Source organism: Ranitomeya imitator, chromosome 3 (genome assembly GCF_032444005.1).
Source record: "Ranitomeya imitator isolate aRanImi1 chromosome 3, aRanImi1.pri, whole genome shotgun sequence".
Classification (NCBI taxonomy): Eukaryota; Metazoa; Chordata; class Amphibia; order Anura; family Dendrobatidae; genus Ranitomeya; species Ranitomeya imitator.
Window position 1 is genome coordinate 101,022,784 of NC_091284.1, and position 19,238 is coordinate 101,042,021.

The following is a 19,238-nucleotide window of genomic DNA, read 5'->3' on the forward strand; positions in this document are numbered from 1 at the left end:
TAATTTTCATAAACCTGCAGTAAGGAATAATGACCTGCAGGTGGCACCACACTACCCCAAAGCACAATACTACAAAGCTGAAACAAATCCTAACTTTTGCCTTGGGGGCTTTCCAGCTTCCAGAACTCCTTGCCCAGCCGATTTCAGGCAGGTACATATAAAATATTTGCTACATATGTGGAAGTAGAATAAAAGTAAAACTTCACCTGTTTAACCCCTTCCCGACCTGTGACACAGCGTATGCGTCATGAAAGTCGGTGCCAATCCGACCTGTGACGCATATGCTGTGTCACAGAAAGATCGCGTCCCTGCAGATCGGGTGAAAGGGTTAACTCCCATTTCACCCGGCCTGCAGGGACAGGGGGAGTGGTAGTTTAGCCCAGGGGGGGTGGCTTCACCCCCCCGTGGCTACGATCGCTCTGATTGGCAGTTTCACTTTCAACAGCCAATCAGCGATTTGTAATATTTCACCTAAAAAACTGGTGAAATATTACAATCCAGCCATGGCCGATGCTGCAATATCATCGGCCATGGCTGGAAACACTTATGTGCACCCACCCCACCGATCGCCCCCCCCCAGCCCACCGATCTGTGGTCCGCTCCCCTCCGTCCTGTGCTCCGCTCCCCTGTCCTCCTGTCCGCTCCCCCGTGCTCCAATCACACCCCCCGTGCTCCAATCAAACCCCCCCGCACTCCGATCACCCCCCCGCACAGCGATTCCCCCCCCGTGCTCCGATCCACCCCCCTGCACAGCGATCCCCCACCCCGTGCTCAAATCCACCCCCCCGTGTTCCGATCCACCCCCCCGTGCTCCGATCCACCTCCCGTGCTCCGACGCCCCCCCCCCCGTGCCCTGATCTCCCCCCCCTATACTTACCCGGCCTCCCGGGATCCGTCCGTCTTCTTTCCTGGGCGCCGCCATCTTCCAAAATGGCGGGCGCATGTGCAGTGCGCCCGCCGAATCTGCCGGCCGGCAGATTCGTTCCAAAGTGAGTTTTGATAACCTTTCTCAGTGATCAAAATAAAAAAAATAGTAAATGCCCCCCCCCCCCTTTGTCACCCCCATAGGTAGGGACAATAATAAAAAAATATATATATTTTTTTCCACTAAGGTTGGGGTAAGGGGTAGGGTTAGGGGTAGGGTTTTGGTATGTGCACACGTATTCTGTTCCTCTGCGGATTTTTCCGCTGCGGATTTGATAAATCCGCAGTGCTAAACCGCTGTGGATTTATCGCGGATTTACCGCGGTTTTTCTGCGCATTTCACTGCGGTTTTACAACTGCAATTTTCTATTGGAGCAGTTGTAAAACCGCTGTGGAATCCGCAGAAAGAAGAGACATGCTGCGGAATGTAAACCGCTGCGTTTCCGTGCAGTTCTTCCGCAGCATGTGTACAGCGATTTTTGTTTCCCATAGGTTTACATTGAACTGTAAACTCATGGGAAACTGCTGCGGATCCGCAGCGTTTTCCGCAGCGTGTGCACATAGCCTAATTCTAAAGGTATGTGCACACGGTGCAGATTTGGCTGCGGATCCGCAGCGGATTGGCCGCTGCGGATTCGCAGCAGTGTTCCATCAGGTTTACAGTTCCATGTAAACCTATGGAAAACTAAATCTGCTGTGCCCATGGTGCGGAAAATACCACGCGGAAACGCTGCGTTGTATTTTCCGCAGCATGTCAATTCTTTGTGCGGATTCCGCAGCGTTTTACACCTGTTCCTCAATAGGAATCCACAGGTGAAATCCGCACAAAAAACACTGGAAATCCACGGTAAATCCGCAAGTAAAACGCAGTGCCCTTTACCCGCGGATTTTTCAAAAATGATGCTGAAAAATCTCACACGAATCCGCAACGTGGGCACATAGCCTTAGGGTTAGGGTTGGAATTAGGGTTGTGGTTAGGGGTGTGTTGGGGTTAGGGTTGTGGTTAGGGGTGTGTTGGGGTTAGGGTTGTGATTAGGGTTACGGCTACAGTTGGGATTAGGGTTAGGGGTGTGTTGGGGTTAGTGTTGGAGGTAGAATTGAGGGGTTTCCACTGTTTAGGCACATCAGGGGTCTCCAAACGCAACATGGCGCCACCATTGATTCCAGCCAATCTTGTATTCATAAAGTCAAATGGTGCTCCCTCACTTCCGAGCCCTGACGTGCGCCCAAACAGTGGTTTACCCCCACATATGGGGTACCAGCATACTCAGGACAAACTGCGCAACAATTACTGGGGTCCAATTTCTCCTGTCACCCTTGTGAAAATAAAAAATTGCTTGCTAAAACATCATTTTTGAGGAAAGAAAAATTATTTTTTATTTTCACGGCTCTGCGTTGTAAACGTCTGTGAAGCACTTGGGGGTTCAAAATGCTCACCACATATCTAGATAAGTTCCTTGGGGGGTCTAGTTTCTAAAATGGGGTCACTTGTGGGGGGTTTCTACTGTTTAGGCACACCAGGGGCTCTGCAAACGCAACGTGACGTCCGCAGACCATTCCATCAAAGTCTGCATTTCAAAAGTCACTACTTCCCTTCTGAGCCCCGACGTGTGCCCAAACAGTGGTTTACCCCCACACATGGGGTATCGGCGTACTCAGGAGAAACTGGACAACAACTTTTGGGGTCCAATTTCTCCTGTAACCCTTGGGAAAATAAAAAATTCTGGGCTAAATAATTATTTTTGAGGAAAGAAAACGTATTTATTATTTTCACTGCTCTGTGTTATGAACTTCTGTGAAGCACTTGGGGGTTCAAAGTGCTCACCTCACATCTAGATAAGTTCCTTTCGGGGTCTAGTTTCCAAAATGGGGTCACTTGTGGGGGGTTTCTACTGTTTAGCCACATCAGGGGCTCTGCAAACGCAACGTGACGCCCGCAGAGCATTCCATCAAAGTCTGCATTTCAAAACGTCACTACTTCACTTCCGAGCCCCAGCATGTGCCTAAACAGTGGTTTACCCCCACATATGGGGTATCAGCGTACTCAGGAGAAACTGGACAACAACGTTTGGGGTCAAATTTCTCCTGTTACCCTTGGGAAAATAAAAAATAGCGGGCTAAAAAATCATTTTTGAGAAAATAAATTTTTTTTTTAAATTTTCATGGCTCTGCGTTATAAACTTCTGTGAAGCACTTGAGGGTTCAAAGTGCTCACCACACATCTAGATTAGTTCCTTTGGGGGTCTAGTTTCCAAAATGGGGTCATTTGTGGGGGATCTCCAATGTTTAGGCACACAGGGGCTCTCCAAACGCGACATCGTGTCCGCTAATGATTGGAGCTAATTTTCCATTTAAAAAGCCAAATGGCGTGCCTTCCCTTCTGAGCCCTGCCGTGCGCCCAAACAGTGGTTTACCCCCACATATGGGGTATCTGCGTACTCAGGACAAACTGGACAACAACATTTGTGGTCCAATTTCTCCTATTACCCTTGGCAAAATAGGAAATTCCAGGCTAAAAAATCATTTTTGAGAAAAGAAAAATTATTTTTTATTTTCATGGCTCTGCATTATAAACTTCTGTGAAGCACCTGGGGGTTTAAAGTGCTCAGTATGCATCTAGATTAGTTCCTTGGGGGGTCTAGTTTCCAAAATGGGGTCACTTGTGGGGGAGCTCCAATGCATAGGCACACAGGGGCTCTCCAAACGCGACATGGTGTCCGCTAACAATTGGAGCTAATTTTCCATTCAAAAAGTCAAAAGGCGCGCCTTCCCTTCCGAGCCCTGCCGTGTGCCCAAACAGTGGTTTACCCCCACATATGAGGTATCGGCGTACTCGGGAGAAATTGCTCAACAAATTTTAGGATCCATTTTATCCTATTGCCCATGTGAAAATGAAAAAATTGAGGTGAAAAGAAATTTTTTGTGAAAAAAAGTACTTTTTCATTTTTACGGATCAATTTGTGAAGCACCTGGGGGTTAAAAGTGCTCACTAGGCATCTAGATAAGTTCCTTGGGGGGTCCAGTTTCCAAAATGGGGTCACTTGTGGGGGAGCTCCAATGTTTAGGCACACAGGGTCTCTCCAAACGCGACATGGTGTCCGCTAACGATGGAGATAATTTTTAATTCAAAGTCAAATGGCGCTCCTTCCCTTCCGAGCCTTACCATGTGCCCAAACAGTGGTTTACCTCCACATGTGAGGTATCGGTGTACTCAGGAGAAATTGCCCAACAAATTTTAGGATTCATTTTATCCTGTTGTCCATGTGAAAATGAAACAATTGAGGCTAAAAAATTTTTTTTGTGAAAAAAAAAAGTACTTTTTCATTTTTACGGATCAATTTGTGAAGCACCTGGGGGTTTAAAGGGCTCACTATGCATCTAGATAAGTTCCTTGGTGCGTCTAGTTTCCAAAATGGGGTCACTTGTGGGGGAGCTCCAATTTTTAGGCACACGGGGGCTCTCCAAACGTGACATGGTGTCCGCTAAAGAGTGCAGCCAATTTTTCATTCAAAAAGTCAAATGGCGCTCCTTCCCTTCCAAGCCCTGCCGTACGCCCAAACAGTGGTTTACCCCTACATATGAGGTATCGGCGTACTCAGGACAAATTGGACAACAACTTTCGTGGTTCAGTTTCGCCTTTTACCATTGGGAAAATAAAAAAATTGTTGCTGAAAAATCATTTTTGTGACTAAAAAGTTAAATGTTCATTTTTTCCTTCCATGTTGCTTCTGCTGCTGTGAAGCACCTGAAGGGTTAATAAACTTCTTGAATGTGGTTTTGAGTACCTTGAGGGGTGCAGTTTTTAGAATGGTGTCACTTTTGGGTATTTTCAGCCATATAGACCCCTCAAACTGACTTCAAATGTGAGGTGGTCCCTAAAAAAATGGTTTTGTAAATTTCGTTGTAAAAATGAGAAATCGCTGGTCAAATTTTAACCCTTATAACTTCCTCGCAAAAAAAAATTTTGTTTCCAAAATTGTGCTGATGTAAAGTATACATGTGGGAAATGTTATTTATTAACTATTTTGTGTCACATAACTCTCTGGTTTAACAGAATAAAAATTCAAAATGTGAAAATTGCGAAATTTTCAAAATTTTCACCAAATTTCCGTTTTTATCACAAATAAACACAGAATTTATTGACCTAAATTTACCACTAACATGAAGCCCAATATGTCACGAAAAAACAATCTCAGAACCGCTAGGATACATTGAAGCGTTCCTGAGTTATTACCTCATAAAGGGACACTGGTCAGAATTGCAAAAAACGGCAAGGTCTTTAAGGTCAAAATAGGCTGGGTCATGAAGGGGTTAAGACTTCAGCTTTAAAACTGAAGATATAAATGAATGCAGCATAAAAGGGACCGGACAGGTTCTGAACCATCAGATTTTCCGTATTATTGGACTGTCATTGAAAAGTCTATCTTCCTTCTAAGGTTGCAGCTTATTGGTGACCTGGAGTCACCTCTGGTTCCAAGTGAAAAACTGCAGCGTTGCCATAACTCAGACTGTACATTGTTTCCTGATGGGAGAGATTGGTGGAAACAACCTTGCAAAAATAAAAATCCAACCGTAGGGGAAAAAAAGGTAAAATAATCTGCAGATATTACTTTTTTTTTTTTTTTTTAAAGGGATATTCCCAATTATTATACAATGGTGTAAATACGCTCAGTTATGGTGTCAATTTTCCATCATTTTTACTGTCAAAGTGGCACTGGTGTACAGGGAGCTGCTCCGTTCACATACATAGGGCTGTGTTGCACTGTCCTACACTGCAGATAGATGGCAGTATTGCTGTGGAGGGGAAACAAGGCTGCTGTCCGTTCTTTTGCAAGGTCCTGACAATCAGACCCCATCTGATCAGTAAGTAGAATACCATTATGTTTAATACTGGGGGATCTTCTTTAGACTGAAGTCACACACAACGTATAAAAATATCGGTCCGTTTTACATGGTCGAGAATCACAGAAATGTTCCCTGAACAGTGATCCGTATGTCATCTGTGTGCAGTGCGAGGATGCGATTTTCTCGCATGTAAGCATCCGTGTGATGAGATTTTCTCGCCGGCTTGCAAAATGGACATATGGATCCATGGGCTCAAATATTCATGAAAACACATACTGTGTATATGTGTATGTATGTATATATATATAAAATCAGAGACACACATACCTCTCTGTGTTAATTATCTCATTAAATACATTTACATTTTACCAGCTTTATTTTCCTGAAATTGCCTGCGCCCCCGGCAACCAATGTGCGAAAATTTTGCAGGGGCCAACTAGTTCTCTAGTAACTGAGCTGTGTCATATAGCAGATATCTGTTGTATTAACAGCTGGAGCTGAGCACTGAGCGCTGCTGTTAACCACTAAATGCCTCATTCTTTCTCTGTTCATAGTTTTTAAACTGCTCAAATGGTTAAAATAGATTTTTGATGTTTTTTTTTTTCATATCACTATGTATTAAAAAGAATGAAATCTACCAGTATCACACATTCAGAAGTTTCATTATCCTAACCTACTGGTTTAGTGACAGATAACACCTCTATAAACAGCTTATAACAGTGTGATCCTTCATAGATGTCACAGCTCACCTCTTCCTTCTCCTGTCACACTTAGAGCATGCTCAGTTGACACTTCTATGCAAACAAATAGGGTCTGACTTTAAGGCTGAATAAAAGTAAAAATTATTCAATTCAGTGACCGCTAGCAGAGATCTTGAAAGACTGGTGCCCTGTGCTCTTCACAGATGAAAGTAGGTTCACACTGAGCACATGTGACAGATATGACAGAGTCTGGAGACGCCATGGAGAGCAATCTGCTGCCTGCAACATCCTTCAGCATGACAGGTTTGGCAGTGGGTCAGTAATGGTGTGGGGTGGCATTTCTTTGGAGGGACGCTCAGCCCTCCCATGTGCTCGCCAGAGGTAGCCTGACTGCCATTAGGTACCGAGATCAGATCCTCAGACCCCTTGTGAGACCATATGCTGGTGTGGATGCCCCTGGGTTCCTCCTAATGCAGGACAATGCCAGACTTCATGTGGCTGGAGTGTGTCAGCAGTTCCTGCAAGATGAAGGCATTGAAGCTATGGACTGGCCCGCCCGTTCCCCAGACCTGAATCCGATTGAACACATCTGGGACATCATGTTTCCCATCATCCACCAATGTCACTTTGCACCACAGACTGTCCAGGAGTTGGTGGATGCTTTAATCCAGGTCTGGGAGGAGATCCCTCAGGAGACCATCCGCCGCCTCATCAGGAGCATGCCCAGGCATTGTAGGGAGATCATACAGGCACGTGGAGGCCACACACACTACTGAGCATCATTTCCTTGTCTTGAGGCATTTCCACTGAAGTTGGATCAGCTTGTAACTTCATTTTCCACTTTGATTTTGAGTATCATTCCAACTCCAGACCTCCGTGAAATATTAGTTGTGATTTGCATTGATCATTTTCATGTTTTATTGTTCTCAACACATTCCACTATGTAATGAATAAAGATTTACAACTGGAATATTTAATTCAGTGATATCTAGGATGTGGGATATTACTGTTCCTTTTAGCAGTGTATTTCTATGAGCCTGTAACACTCGGGTCGAGAGAGCTGCAACCTGCCTATGCACAGCGATTCAAGATCAGACCAATTATCAGACTTCTGAAAGAGCTCTTAGGAAAAACAAAGTTGCTGAGCACTTCATAGGTGGCCGGTTTCCAAGGCAAGGAGTGCTAGTGTGCTTAGTGTTGTACGGCTTCTAGCGCCGACCTGAATCTGGCAGGATTATAACATAGTTATTATTAAGGTTGAAGGAAGACTATAAGTCCATCTAGTTCAACCCATAGCCTAACCTAACTTGCCCTAACATGTTGATCCAGAGGAAGGCAAAAAAAAAAACCCATGTGGCAAAGAGTAAGCTCCACATTGGGGAAAAAAATTCCTTCCGGACTCCACATATGGCAATCAGACTAGATCCCTGGATCAACGCCCTATCGAGGAATCTAGTATATATACCCTGTAACATTATACTTTTCCAGAAAGGTATCCAGTCCCCTCTTAAATTTAAGTAATAAATCACTCATTACAACATCATACGGCAGAGAGTTCCATAGTCTCACTGCTCTTACAGTAAAGAATCCGCGTCTATGATTATGCTTAAACCTTTTTTCCTCCAAACGCAGAGGATCCCCCTTGTCCCTGTTTCAGGTCTATGATTAAAAAGATCATCAGAAAGGTCTTTGTACTGTCCCCTCATATATTTATACATTAAAATAAGATCACCCCTTAGCCTTCGTTCTTCCAAACTAAATAGCCCCAAGTGTAATAACCTATCTTGGTATTGCAGACCCCCCAGTCCTCTAATAACCTTGGTCGCTCTTCTCTGCACCCGCTCTAGTTCAGCTATGTCTTTCTTATACACCGGAGACCAGAACTGTGCACAGTATTCTAAGTGTGGTCGAACAAGTGACTTGTAAAGAGGTAAAATTATGTTCTCCTCATGAGCATCTATGCCTCTTTTAGGGTACGTTCACACTAGCGTTGTGCGTCGGCGATGCGACGCACAACGCACCGAAAAACGCGTGCAAACGCACGCAAAAACGCTGCATCCCATTATTTTATTTGCCTTTGTAGCCGCTGCCTGACACTGGCCACTGAATTTAAGTTTGTCATCCACCCATACACCCAGGTCTTTTTCAGTGACGGTTTTGCCCAGAGTTTTAGAATTAAGCACATAGTTATACATCTTATTACTTCTACCCAAGTGCATGACCTTACATTTATCCCCATTAAAGCTCATTTGCCATTTATCAGCCCAAGCTTCTAGTTTACATAAATCATCCTGTAATATAAAATTGTCCTCCTCTGTATTGATTACCCTGCAGAGTTTAGTGTCATCTGCAAATATTGAAATTCTACTCTGAATGCCCCCTACAAGGTCATTAATAAATATGTTAAAAAGAAGAGGGCCCAATACTGACCCCTGTGGTACCCCACTGCTAACTGCGACCCAGTCCGAGTGTGCTCCATTAATAACCACCCTTTGTTTCCTATCCCTGAGCCAGCTCTCAACCCACTTACACATATTTTCCCCTATCCCCATTATTCTCATTTTATGTATCAACCTTTTGTGTGGCACCGTATCAAAAGCTTTTGAAAAGTCCATATACACTACATCCACTGGGTTCCTGTGGTCCAATCCGGAACTTACCTCTTCATAGAAACTGATCAGATTAGTCTGACATGAACGGTCCCTAGTAAACCCGTGCTGATACTGGGTCATGAGGTTATTCCTCTTCAGATACTCCAGTATAGCGTCCCTTAGAATGCCCTCCAGGATTTTACCCACAGTAGAGGTTAAGCTTACTGGCCTATAATTTCCGACCGGATTGTTGGATTCCTGCGCCCGTCCTGGCCATAGTTGGCGCATCGTAAAGGTCCTATCTGCGATTATTTTCTCATCCCGAGTCGGCAGCATGCTTAGATTGGCAGCGAAACTCGGCTCAGCCATACACCTGAGTGCTGAGCGATCCCCGCCGACAGCAGAGATGGAGAAATTAGAAATGACTTTCACCGTCTCCTCCGATCACGCTCCCAGAAGAGCAGGGGCCATTAGCTTCTCGCATCGGATGCCATACGCTGCTGTGACGGCAGCCTGGTACGCTGCCACAGTCAGGATTTGCTGCGGTTTTGACGCTGCGTATTTATTTCTAGACATCCCATGCCCGGCTCTGTGCGCCTGCAGATCACCCGCGGATACTGACGGGTTCAAGACCGCACCAGTCGATGCTTCAGCGATCACATGTGCATTTACCGGGGTAATAGAACATAGATCTGGACCCAGTGAATATACGCTGCTTCCGTACACGGGACTAATCCCATCCGCTAGGCTGTAACATCTGGACGCTGCATTGCTGCTGCCGCATACGTACACAGCGTCAAAACCGCAGCAACTCCTGGCCCTGTGCACACACCCGTGTCTCTGGTCTCGCCGGCATATAGTGCCCTGATGGAGACGCACATCACATAACGACTTCCTGGTTATTGTAGGGATCGGAGGAATAGTCACGATAATTATCCAGGAGGAGAGTAGAGTCACGATAAAGGATCACTTGTTGGCGAGAGGCAGTATCGCGATCCGCAGGTGCCGGCGCAGCACAGGCCGAGCACGGACACCGCGGCCTCCCCGCCTCCTCAGGCTCACATGATGCCGCCGCGCTCGGCCCCCTCTCACTTCCTGTTCGCGGGATAGTGGCTCCGGAGGAGGAGGGACCTCCATGCTCCCCCGGATCGGTGTGACAGTGTCAGGCGCCGGTGTCAGTGGCCCGGGTCCTGGGTAGGCACCATGCCCGTCATCTCCGCGGTGCTGCTGGCGCTGCTGCTGCTGGCGGTGTGCGCCCTGCTGCTAGGACGGTGGGTACCGGGGGCAGAGCGGGGCCTGGGGCTGCCGGGAGGAGCTGTCAGACGTGGCGGCCACTGCTGCTGTCACCCCGAGCAGGGACATCGGTGCCGCTCCGGGCACAGCCCCCTGACAGGAAGATGCCGCACACAGCTTATAGCCAGTGTACATATACATGTGTGCCCCCGATATAACGCCTGCCTCATACATGTACCCTCCATATAACACCCCATACATGTATCCCCATATATAACGCCTGCCTCATACATGTACCCCCCATATAACACCCCATACATGTATCCCCATATATAACGCCTGCCTCATACATGTACCCTCCATATAACACCCCATACATGTATCCCCATATATAACGCCTGCCTCATACATGTACCCTCCATATAACACCCCATACATGTATCCCCATATATAACGCCTGCCTCATACATGTACCCCCCATATAACACCCCATACATGTATCCCCATATATAACGCCTGCCTCATACATGTACCCCCCATATAACACCCCATACATGTATCCCCATATATAACGCCTGCCTCATACATGTACCCTCCATATAACACCCCATACATGTATCCCCATATATAACGCCTGCCTCATACATGTACCCCCCATATAACACCCCATACATGTATCCCCATATATAACGCCTGCCTCATACATGTACCCCCCATATAACACCCCATACATGTATCCCCATATATAACGCCTGCCTCATACATGTACCCTCCATATAACACCCCATACATGTATCCCTATATATAACGCCTGCCTCATACATGTACCCTCCATATAACACCCCATACATGTACCCCCCATATAACACCTGCCCCGTACATGTATCCCCCTATATAACACCTGCCCCGTACATGTATCCACCTATATAACACCTGCCCGTACATGTATCCCCCTATATAACACCTACCCCGTACATGTATCCCCCTATATAACACCTGCCTCATACATGTACCCCCCATATAACACCTACCCGTACATGTACCCCCTATATAACACCTACCCCGTACATGTATCCCCCTATATAACACCTACCCTGTACATGTACCCCCCATATATAACACCTACCCGTACATGTACCCCCCATATAACACCTGCCCCGTACATGTATCCCCCTATATAACACCTACCCCGTACATGTATCCCCCTATATAACACCTGCCCATACATGTATCCCCCTATATAACACCTGCCTCGTACATGTTCAAGATTCAAAGAAGCTTTATTGGCAGGACCAAATAACATAGTGACATAGTTAGTAAGGCCGAAAAAAGACATTTGTCCATCCAGTTCAGCCTATATTCCATCATAATAAATCCCCAGATCTACGTCCTTCTACAGAACCTAATAATTGTATGATACAATATTGTTCTGCTCCAGGAAGACATCCAGGCCTCTCTTGAACCCCTCGACTGAGTTCGCCATCACCAAATACACATCAGTTTTGCCAAAGCAAGTGTATAAAGGCAATATGTACCCCCCATATAACACCCCATACATGTATCCCCCTATGTAACACCTGCCTCATACATGTATCACCCTATATAACACCTGCCTCATACATGTATCCCCCTATATAACACCTGCCCTGTTCATGTATCCCCCCTATATAACACCCCATACATGTATCCCCCTATGTAACACCTACCCCGTACATGTATCCCCCTATATAACACCTACCCCGTAAATGTATCCCCCTATATAACACCTACCCCGTAAATGTATCCCCCTATATAACAACTACCTCGTACATGTATCCCCCTATATAACACCTACCCGTACATGTATCCCCCTATATAACACCTACCCGTACATGTATCCCCCTATATAACACCTACCCGTACATGTATCCACCTATATAACACCTACCCGTACATGTATCCCCCTATATAACACCCACCTGCCTCGTACATGTATCCCCCTATATAACGCCTGCCTCATACTCTTATCCCCTATATAACACCTACCCGTACATGTATCCCCCTTTATAACACCTGCCCGTACATGTATCCCCCTATATAACACCTACCCCATACATGTATCCCCCTATATAACACCTACCCCGTACATGTATCCCCCTATATAACACCTGCCCCGTACATGTATCCCCCTATACAACACCTACCCGTACATGTATCCCCCTATACAACACCTACCCGTACATGTATCCCCCTATATAACACCTGCCCCGTACATGTATCCCCATATATAATACCCACCTGCCCCGTACATGTATCCCCCTATATAACGCCTGCCTCGTACATGTATCCCCCTATATAACACCTACCCGTACATGTATCCCCCTATATAACACCTGCCCCGTACATGTGTCCCCCTATATAACACCTATCGCCATACATGTGTCCCCCTATATAACACCTATCACCATACATGTGTCCCCACCCCCTCTGTCCTCGTCTCCCGGCCCACTTTGTTATCCGGGAATGCTCGGGTGCTAACCAACATGTTCCAGTCCCCGCGGCTGTTAGACAGCAGCAACACGTGCGGAGATTCCCTGTGTGTTCTGTAATCCCTGCATGTGTTGCTGCTGTCTAACAGCCGGGATACATGCAGCCACAGGGATTCGTACATATGTTTTGAGCACCCACAGATAACCTTATCAGAGCACAATCGCTCACTACTACACGTCGCCCGTCCTGCTTTATACATATTAGTTCGCCCCATATGTATCGCCCACCCCTGTCCCGTCCTCCCACTTATTTTTCCCTCGGTGTCGCCCAGCCTGTGTAGATGTCACCCGGCAGAGATAGGAGTGGACTGCAGTTTCAGACCAGCCCACAGCCAGTTTTCCATTTTCCCATGTTGTTCACATTGTGCAGAGACTGCAGGTTTTTTGGGCTGTGGATATGGGTGTACCTCTGTACCGCGGGTCCACCCTGTGCCTCACACAATGCTGGGCTGGGTGCCTCGTGTTTACACAGGGCCTTTCTATGGATCACCGGTGCTGCACACACAGGAGAGATCACGGCACAGTCCACTGGACTTTTCTCTGCTTCTTCACCGTTAGTTCATGTTCACACTGAGGGTTTTTTTGTGGATTTTGAAAAGGATCAGCTTCAAAATCAATATCCATGTGTATTCTAATATACTGTGTCAACAAAGTCATATAGGAAGCTGTGAGCAGTCGTGTCCTGTGCGCAGTGTGACTCAGGCACTGTCTGCATTACGGCAGCTGGGTATGGTTTATGCAGAAAAGCTGCGGCATTTCAGAGAAAAGTGTCAGGGATCTGAGTGGTCTGGCGCAGCCCTCGGCCAGCGTCTCCCCACCCCTCACAAGTGTCAGGGATCTGAGTGGTCCGGAGCAGCCCCCGGCCAGCGTCTCCCCACCCCTCACAAGTGTCAGGGATCTGAGTGGTTCGGAGCTGCCCCCGGCCAGCGTCTCCCCACCCCTCACAAGTGTCAGGGATCTGAGTGGTTCGGAGCTGCCCCCGGCCAGCGTCTCCCCACCCCTCACAAGTGTCAGGGATCTGAGTGGTTCGGAGCAGCCCCCGGCCAGCGTCTCCCCACCCCTCACAAGTGTCAGGGATCTGAGTGGTCCGGAGCAGCCACCGGCCAGCGTCTCCCCACTCCTCACAAGTGTCAGGGATCTGAGTGGTCCGGAGCAGCCCCCGGCCAGCGTCTCCCCACCCCTCACAAGTGTCAGGGATCTGAGTGGTTCGGAGCTGCCCCCGGCCAGCGTCTCCCCACCCCTCACAAGTGTCAGGGATCTGAGTGGTTCGGAGCTGCCCCCGGCCAGCGTCTCCCCACCCCTCACAAGTGTCAGGGATCTGAGTGGTTCGGAGCAGCCCCCGGCCAGCGTCTCCCCACCCCTCACAAGTGTCAGGGATCTGAGTGGTCCGGAGCAGCCACCGGCCAGCGTCTCCCCACTCCTCACAAGTGTCAGGGATCTGAGTGGTCCGGCGCAGCCCTCGGCCAGCGTCTCCCCACCCCTCACAAGTGTCAGGGATCTGAGTGGTCCGGCGCAGTCCCCGGCCAGTGTTTCCTCACAAGTGTCAGGGATCTGAGTGGTCCGGCGCAGCCCTCGGCCAGCATCTCCCCACCCCTCACAAGTGTCAGGGATTTGAGTGGTCCGGCGCAGCCCTCGGCCAGCGTCTCCCCACCCTCACTGAGTGTATAGGAAGAGAACTCTCAGTCTAGAGGTTCAGGACGGTGGAAAGCTGCAGAGGACGTCATCGGACCCCTCCAGTCCCCGGTTGCATTTTCAAACCGTTTTTTCCTGATTTCCTTTTATTTTTTAATCCCCGATGGGGCAGTTTTATCCATGTTAGAAAATAGAGCGGCGTGTCAGATGTCGGACGGCCTCTCCATTCATTGTCCAGCATGCGCAGTGCCCCTCCATTCTAAAGGGGATGTAAGTTCCCTGTTCTGCCGATCCGCGCAGGTTGGAGATCGGACCACCACTGATCAACAAGTTCTCTTTACCAATGCCATGGATAGGTGATAACTTGTTTTCACTGAACAACCTCTTTAATGTTTCAAGTCTTAGCTGGTGAGGTCCACCCTTGTAGTGTTTATGGTGATCCCTTTGGTAGCTAAGAGGTGCTCCCTTCATGTGGAATTCCTTCAATAGCAAAGAATTTGGTGCCAACATTTACCGTAGCTGCAGAATCCCAGGTCCCCTGACCGCGGTAATGTGTCAGTAGGGCTGAGGCCACCGGTGGAAATCACCCTGATCTGCACATGGCAGAACTAAAAAGTGGTGACATTGTGTGTGAGGTGGTTGTCACACAGCTCCCATATTATGGCCGCCTGACTCCCCTCGTACGTGACATGTGCTTGTCACCGCATTAGCTGCTCTTTTTCACAGTAGATGGATGTGTGGATCCTATAACTCCGATACACTGGAAACTGAATTTGCAGCCTATGTTGGTTTGTTTTGTTATTTTTTCCTTATTTTCTGTTCAGTTGTTTTAAATAAAATCTGTCAGCCGTAAATGACTGTTCTGACCAGGCGCTTGCTGCATTTTTCCACTTGGTTTCCATCTTTCTCTGCCCTCCTCTTACTTGATTGACAAAGATGGGTGTAGAGAAGGCTGAGAAAGGAAACCATGAGGAGGGGAGGTGTAATGAATTCCTACGGCAAACCAAGGGTTCACTGAGCCCCTCTACTTTCGTGTGATCATGTTTCTTTGTGTTGACAGGATCCCTTCAATGTTTCTATCACATAAATGATTTTACATCTTCCATTCCCAAGACGTCTCCCCAGTAAGGGTAATGCTGCCTCATAATGTTTCCACTCGTCGAGGGTCCCACCTTCTCAGATGCCGTCACTTCCTACAAGAAAGTGCCAATGATGCTAAAAGAAACTGTGTAAACTTGTTTCTTGTGAGCTCTCATTGACTTATATTGGAGGCGGATGGACCCCCATTGATTTTTGTTTTTGCACTGACCCTTCATTGTACTTTTGGATGCTGTAATGGATGTCACTCAGCTTTACAAGTAAAATATATGATTGAAGAGTTTTTTTTCCGTCTGATTACATTCATTTTATGCGACTGCAGAATTGTGACAATGTGAAATTCTGACGCTGTTGGCTGTGCCGGCACGGGTTCAGTGTTTGCTCTGTGCATGGAGAGCAGCGGCTGTAACCGGGCGCCGGCACTGACTGACTGCAGCTCAGCACAGGGGCGGGCCGGCTGTCAGTCAGTGCTGGGGGCGCAGTTACAGCTGCCGCGCTCTATACACAGAGCAGTGACTGAACCCAAATGCTGCTAAGGGGAATAAAGTGGGGTCTTAAGTGCGGCCTCCGGGCAGGATCACAACACTGTTAACCTGCAGATTAACCACGTATCTGCAGGTAATAGCATTTTTTTTTTTTTTCACGAGACAGGTTCCATTTAAGAAAAAGGCAGATTAATGTATTTATTTACTATTTGGCATAATGTAACAGATCAAGATTGTAAAGCGCCATGGAATAAATGGCGCTATAAAAATGTATAATGATAATAATAATAATAAAAAGTTGTAAGTGGAAGGATCTGCTATATCCTTGTGGGATGAATGACGCGTAATAAATGAATGTATCCCATCCGTAGATGGCTGCTTTATCGCCTGGCCAGTAGCTGGTGTCAGAGGAAGCTTGGCGCGGAGCTGAGAATCGGAAGCCTTGGGTTCTTTTGGTTTCAGAACATCAGTTTGAAGTTTGGAAGGCAGCAGCAGCAAACCCTGGTGAGTTGTGTATCCGGAGGTGTGAGGAGAACAGGAATGGCCCTTCCTAAACACATTTTCCAGTAACGCTAGGTAGATAAGGAACATCACTCCTGGACTTGGCTTGATGCTTCCTTATTTCCTGTGACGTGAATGTTCTTGTTTTCCTTCTGTGCTTTGGGTCTGTATATAGTGGAGTAATCAGGACACCAGATATAAGGTTGTAGCCTGCAGCTATGTATGCGCTGTACGTCTTATTAGGCAGCTTACAATTATTATTTGGAGTAAATATAGGCGGGGGCATACTGTTACAGCAGTTCTTAGGTTATGTGCACACGTATTTTTGGCCACTGCGGATTTTTCCGCAGTGGATTTGATAAATCTGCAGGGCAAAAACACTGCGTTTTTGCTGCAGATTTATCGCTGATTTACCGCTGTTTTTCTGCAGATTTCACTGCGGTTTTACAACTGCGGTTTTCTATTAGAGCAGGTGTAAAACCGCTGCGGAATCCGCAGTAAGAAGTGACATGCTGCGGAATGTAAACCGCTGCGTTTCCGCTGTTTTTTTCCGCAGCATGTGCACAGCGTTTTTTTGTTTTTCATAGGTTTACATTGTACTGTAAACTCATGGGAAACTGCTGCGGACCCACAGCTGCGGAAACGCTGCGGATCTGCAGCGTTTTCCGCATCGTGTGCACATAACCTTAAAATTGTTTTCTCATCTCAGACATTCATAGAATAACTACAATATTTGCCATAAATGTCTGATGAATGTAGGACCCACCTCGGGGACACTAGCACATACCCGGAGTAGGTCCTCGTCTTGCACCTCTGTTGATGAAAAAGTGGCCTCCACATGCACAGCACGCAACATACATTTTTGCTTGAGTTCTGAAAATAGTTGAGACTTGCTAACAGCGTCATATTGGTTTTTGAGGCTGGAACACTTGGGTCAGGAGAGCCGTGGTCCTTCCTTGGACTGATTTGGATTGACGTTTGCATGCGCCCAAGTAACAAGTATGAGAGTAGTGGACAACAATTGTAGACAATTGTAAAATCATGCATTTCTTATATAGTTAGCATTTGACCATTTACCGTATTTTACTTTTTTTCCTTCTGTTGTGAAAGTTTCATAACAGAAACTTTCCATAACTTTCCATAATTACAAAATATTAAAAAAATCTTATAAAGTGTCAGCGTATTGGACAAGATTCTTCATTTGAGATGGTACATGTTGTAAAAAATATGTTCTTGCCTAAAAAGCTGGATTTTATATCATGTCTAACACTGTTGATGTTGAGAATGGATTTGACTCTCCGGGGCAGCGCATTCCAGAGATCTGGTGCAGCACGAGAAAAGTCTGGGCGTGGAGCGCACTGATTGTGGAGGAGTTTCCTAGATTTTTTTTTTACAGAACATAGATGAATTTTAAGGAAATCTGCCATTGCACAAACCACTTTTAACAATAAACACTCAAAGAACCAAGGTAGTCATAGCGCTGTGTGTGCATTATTCAAAAGGTCAGCTTGGGAGTCATTAGATTTTATTTATTGCATCTGCTTTAAATGATGTAACAGTGTCCACTGAAGCACAACACCTTGATCATCGTAGACATGCTCTTTATTATTGAATTTTTAATTTTTTTTTTTTAGTTTTTTTTTTCTGTCTCACCTTGTACTGGCTGGGATGTCTACATGATCATCAAGTGTCATGCTCGTGTCCTGCCCATTAGAATGGATATTGTGCACGTATCCCAGCAGTTACGGGGAGAGGCGCCATCATTGGCACTCTTAACCTGATGCAGAAGTGAGTGAAGCCGATCAACTCCTTTAAGTTTTTTTAACTGCTTGCTGAGTGCCCAAAATGTTAAAATGTCGGGGCAATCTGTAAATAAGGTTGCAGTGACATTTTCGAAGTCCTTGCAGAGTCAGCAGCTGCAGAAGTGGGGAGCTGCGATCAGATTCTGCCAGACCCCCCATATAGACAGTTTCTTGTCCTCCCTTTCACCATGATCGCTGTATACACAGCACTGAACTAATACTATGGATAGTTCAGGAAACGATGCTTCCTGCCACCGTCCAAGTTTTCATGTGATCACTGAGTGCCAGGAAGGTGCAGGAATAGCTGGGACCTAAATCAGCTCCGTAGTGTAGTCAGATAGCCGAATTTGCCCTGTAACTGGAGCTAATATACCAGCACCGCTTCTATAGGAAATCAGCAATGAAATATATATATATTAGTAATGGTGAAATGCCGCCTGAAGAACTTTTAGGAACTTATGTTGGGACATCATGTGTCAAATACATAAAAAAAGGCACAAAACAAGAAAAACTACATAAAACAAACAAAAAAATTTTTTTTACTGCTATTATAAACTGCAGTCGCTATCCCCACTCCTCCCCGACAAGAAAAGCTATATATCCCATAACTAATAACGCCAATGGAAAGTTGAATGCAGTGTGGAAATAATTTAAGTGCCATTAAAAAAAACAGTTGGCAAAATAAAAAATCTGAATATAAAAATTAAGCCCCAGGTATCGTGAATTTTTTTTTTTTTGTGAACAAGACTTTAGAAGTCTTTAAAACTGTATGTAGAAAAGAATCCTGAGATGTACGTGAGCATGAATGGGGAAAGGGCCGGTCTGGAACTGGTTAAATGCCGATACAAGCAGTAGCTTGCAGGCCTGACGTCGGCTCTGCATGTCTGACAGGAGCCTG

General features: G+C 46.5%; 1 protein-coding gene across 1 annotated transcript in view; it reads left to right on the forward strand.

The window, feature by feature from the left end:
* Positions 1 to 10,153: 10,153 nt before the first annotated feature.
* BLTP2 (bridge-like lipid transfer protein family member 2) overlaps positions 10,154 to 19,238 on the forward strand; it is an 86,793-nt gene continuing 77,708 nt past the window's right edge. The window contains exons 1-2 of the mRNA XM_069761227.1: positions 10,154 to 10,332; positions 16,409 to 16,541. Coding sequence (XP_069617328.1) covers positions 10,265 to 10,332; positions 16,409 to 16,541 — 201 coding nt within the window. The 5' untranslated portion in view covers positions 10,154 to 10,264. The remainder of the gene's footprint in view (positions 10,333 to 16,408; positions 16,542 to 19,238) is intronic.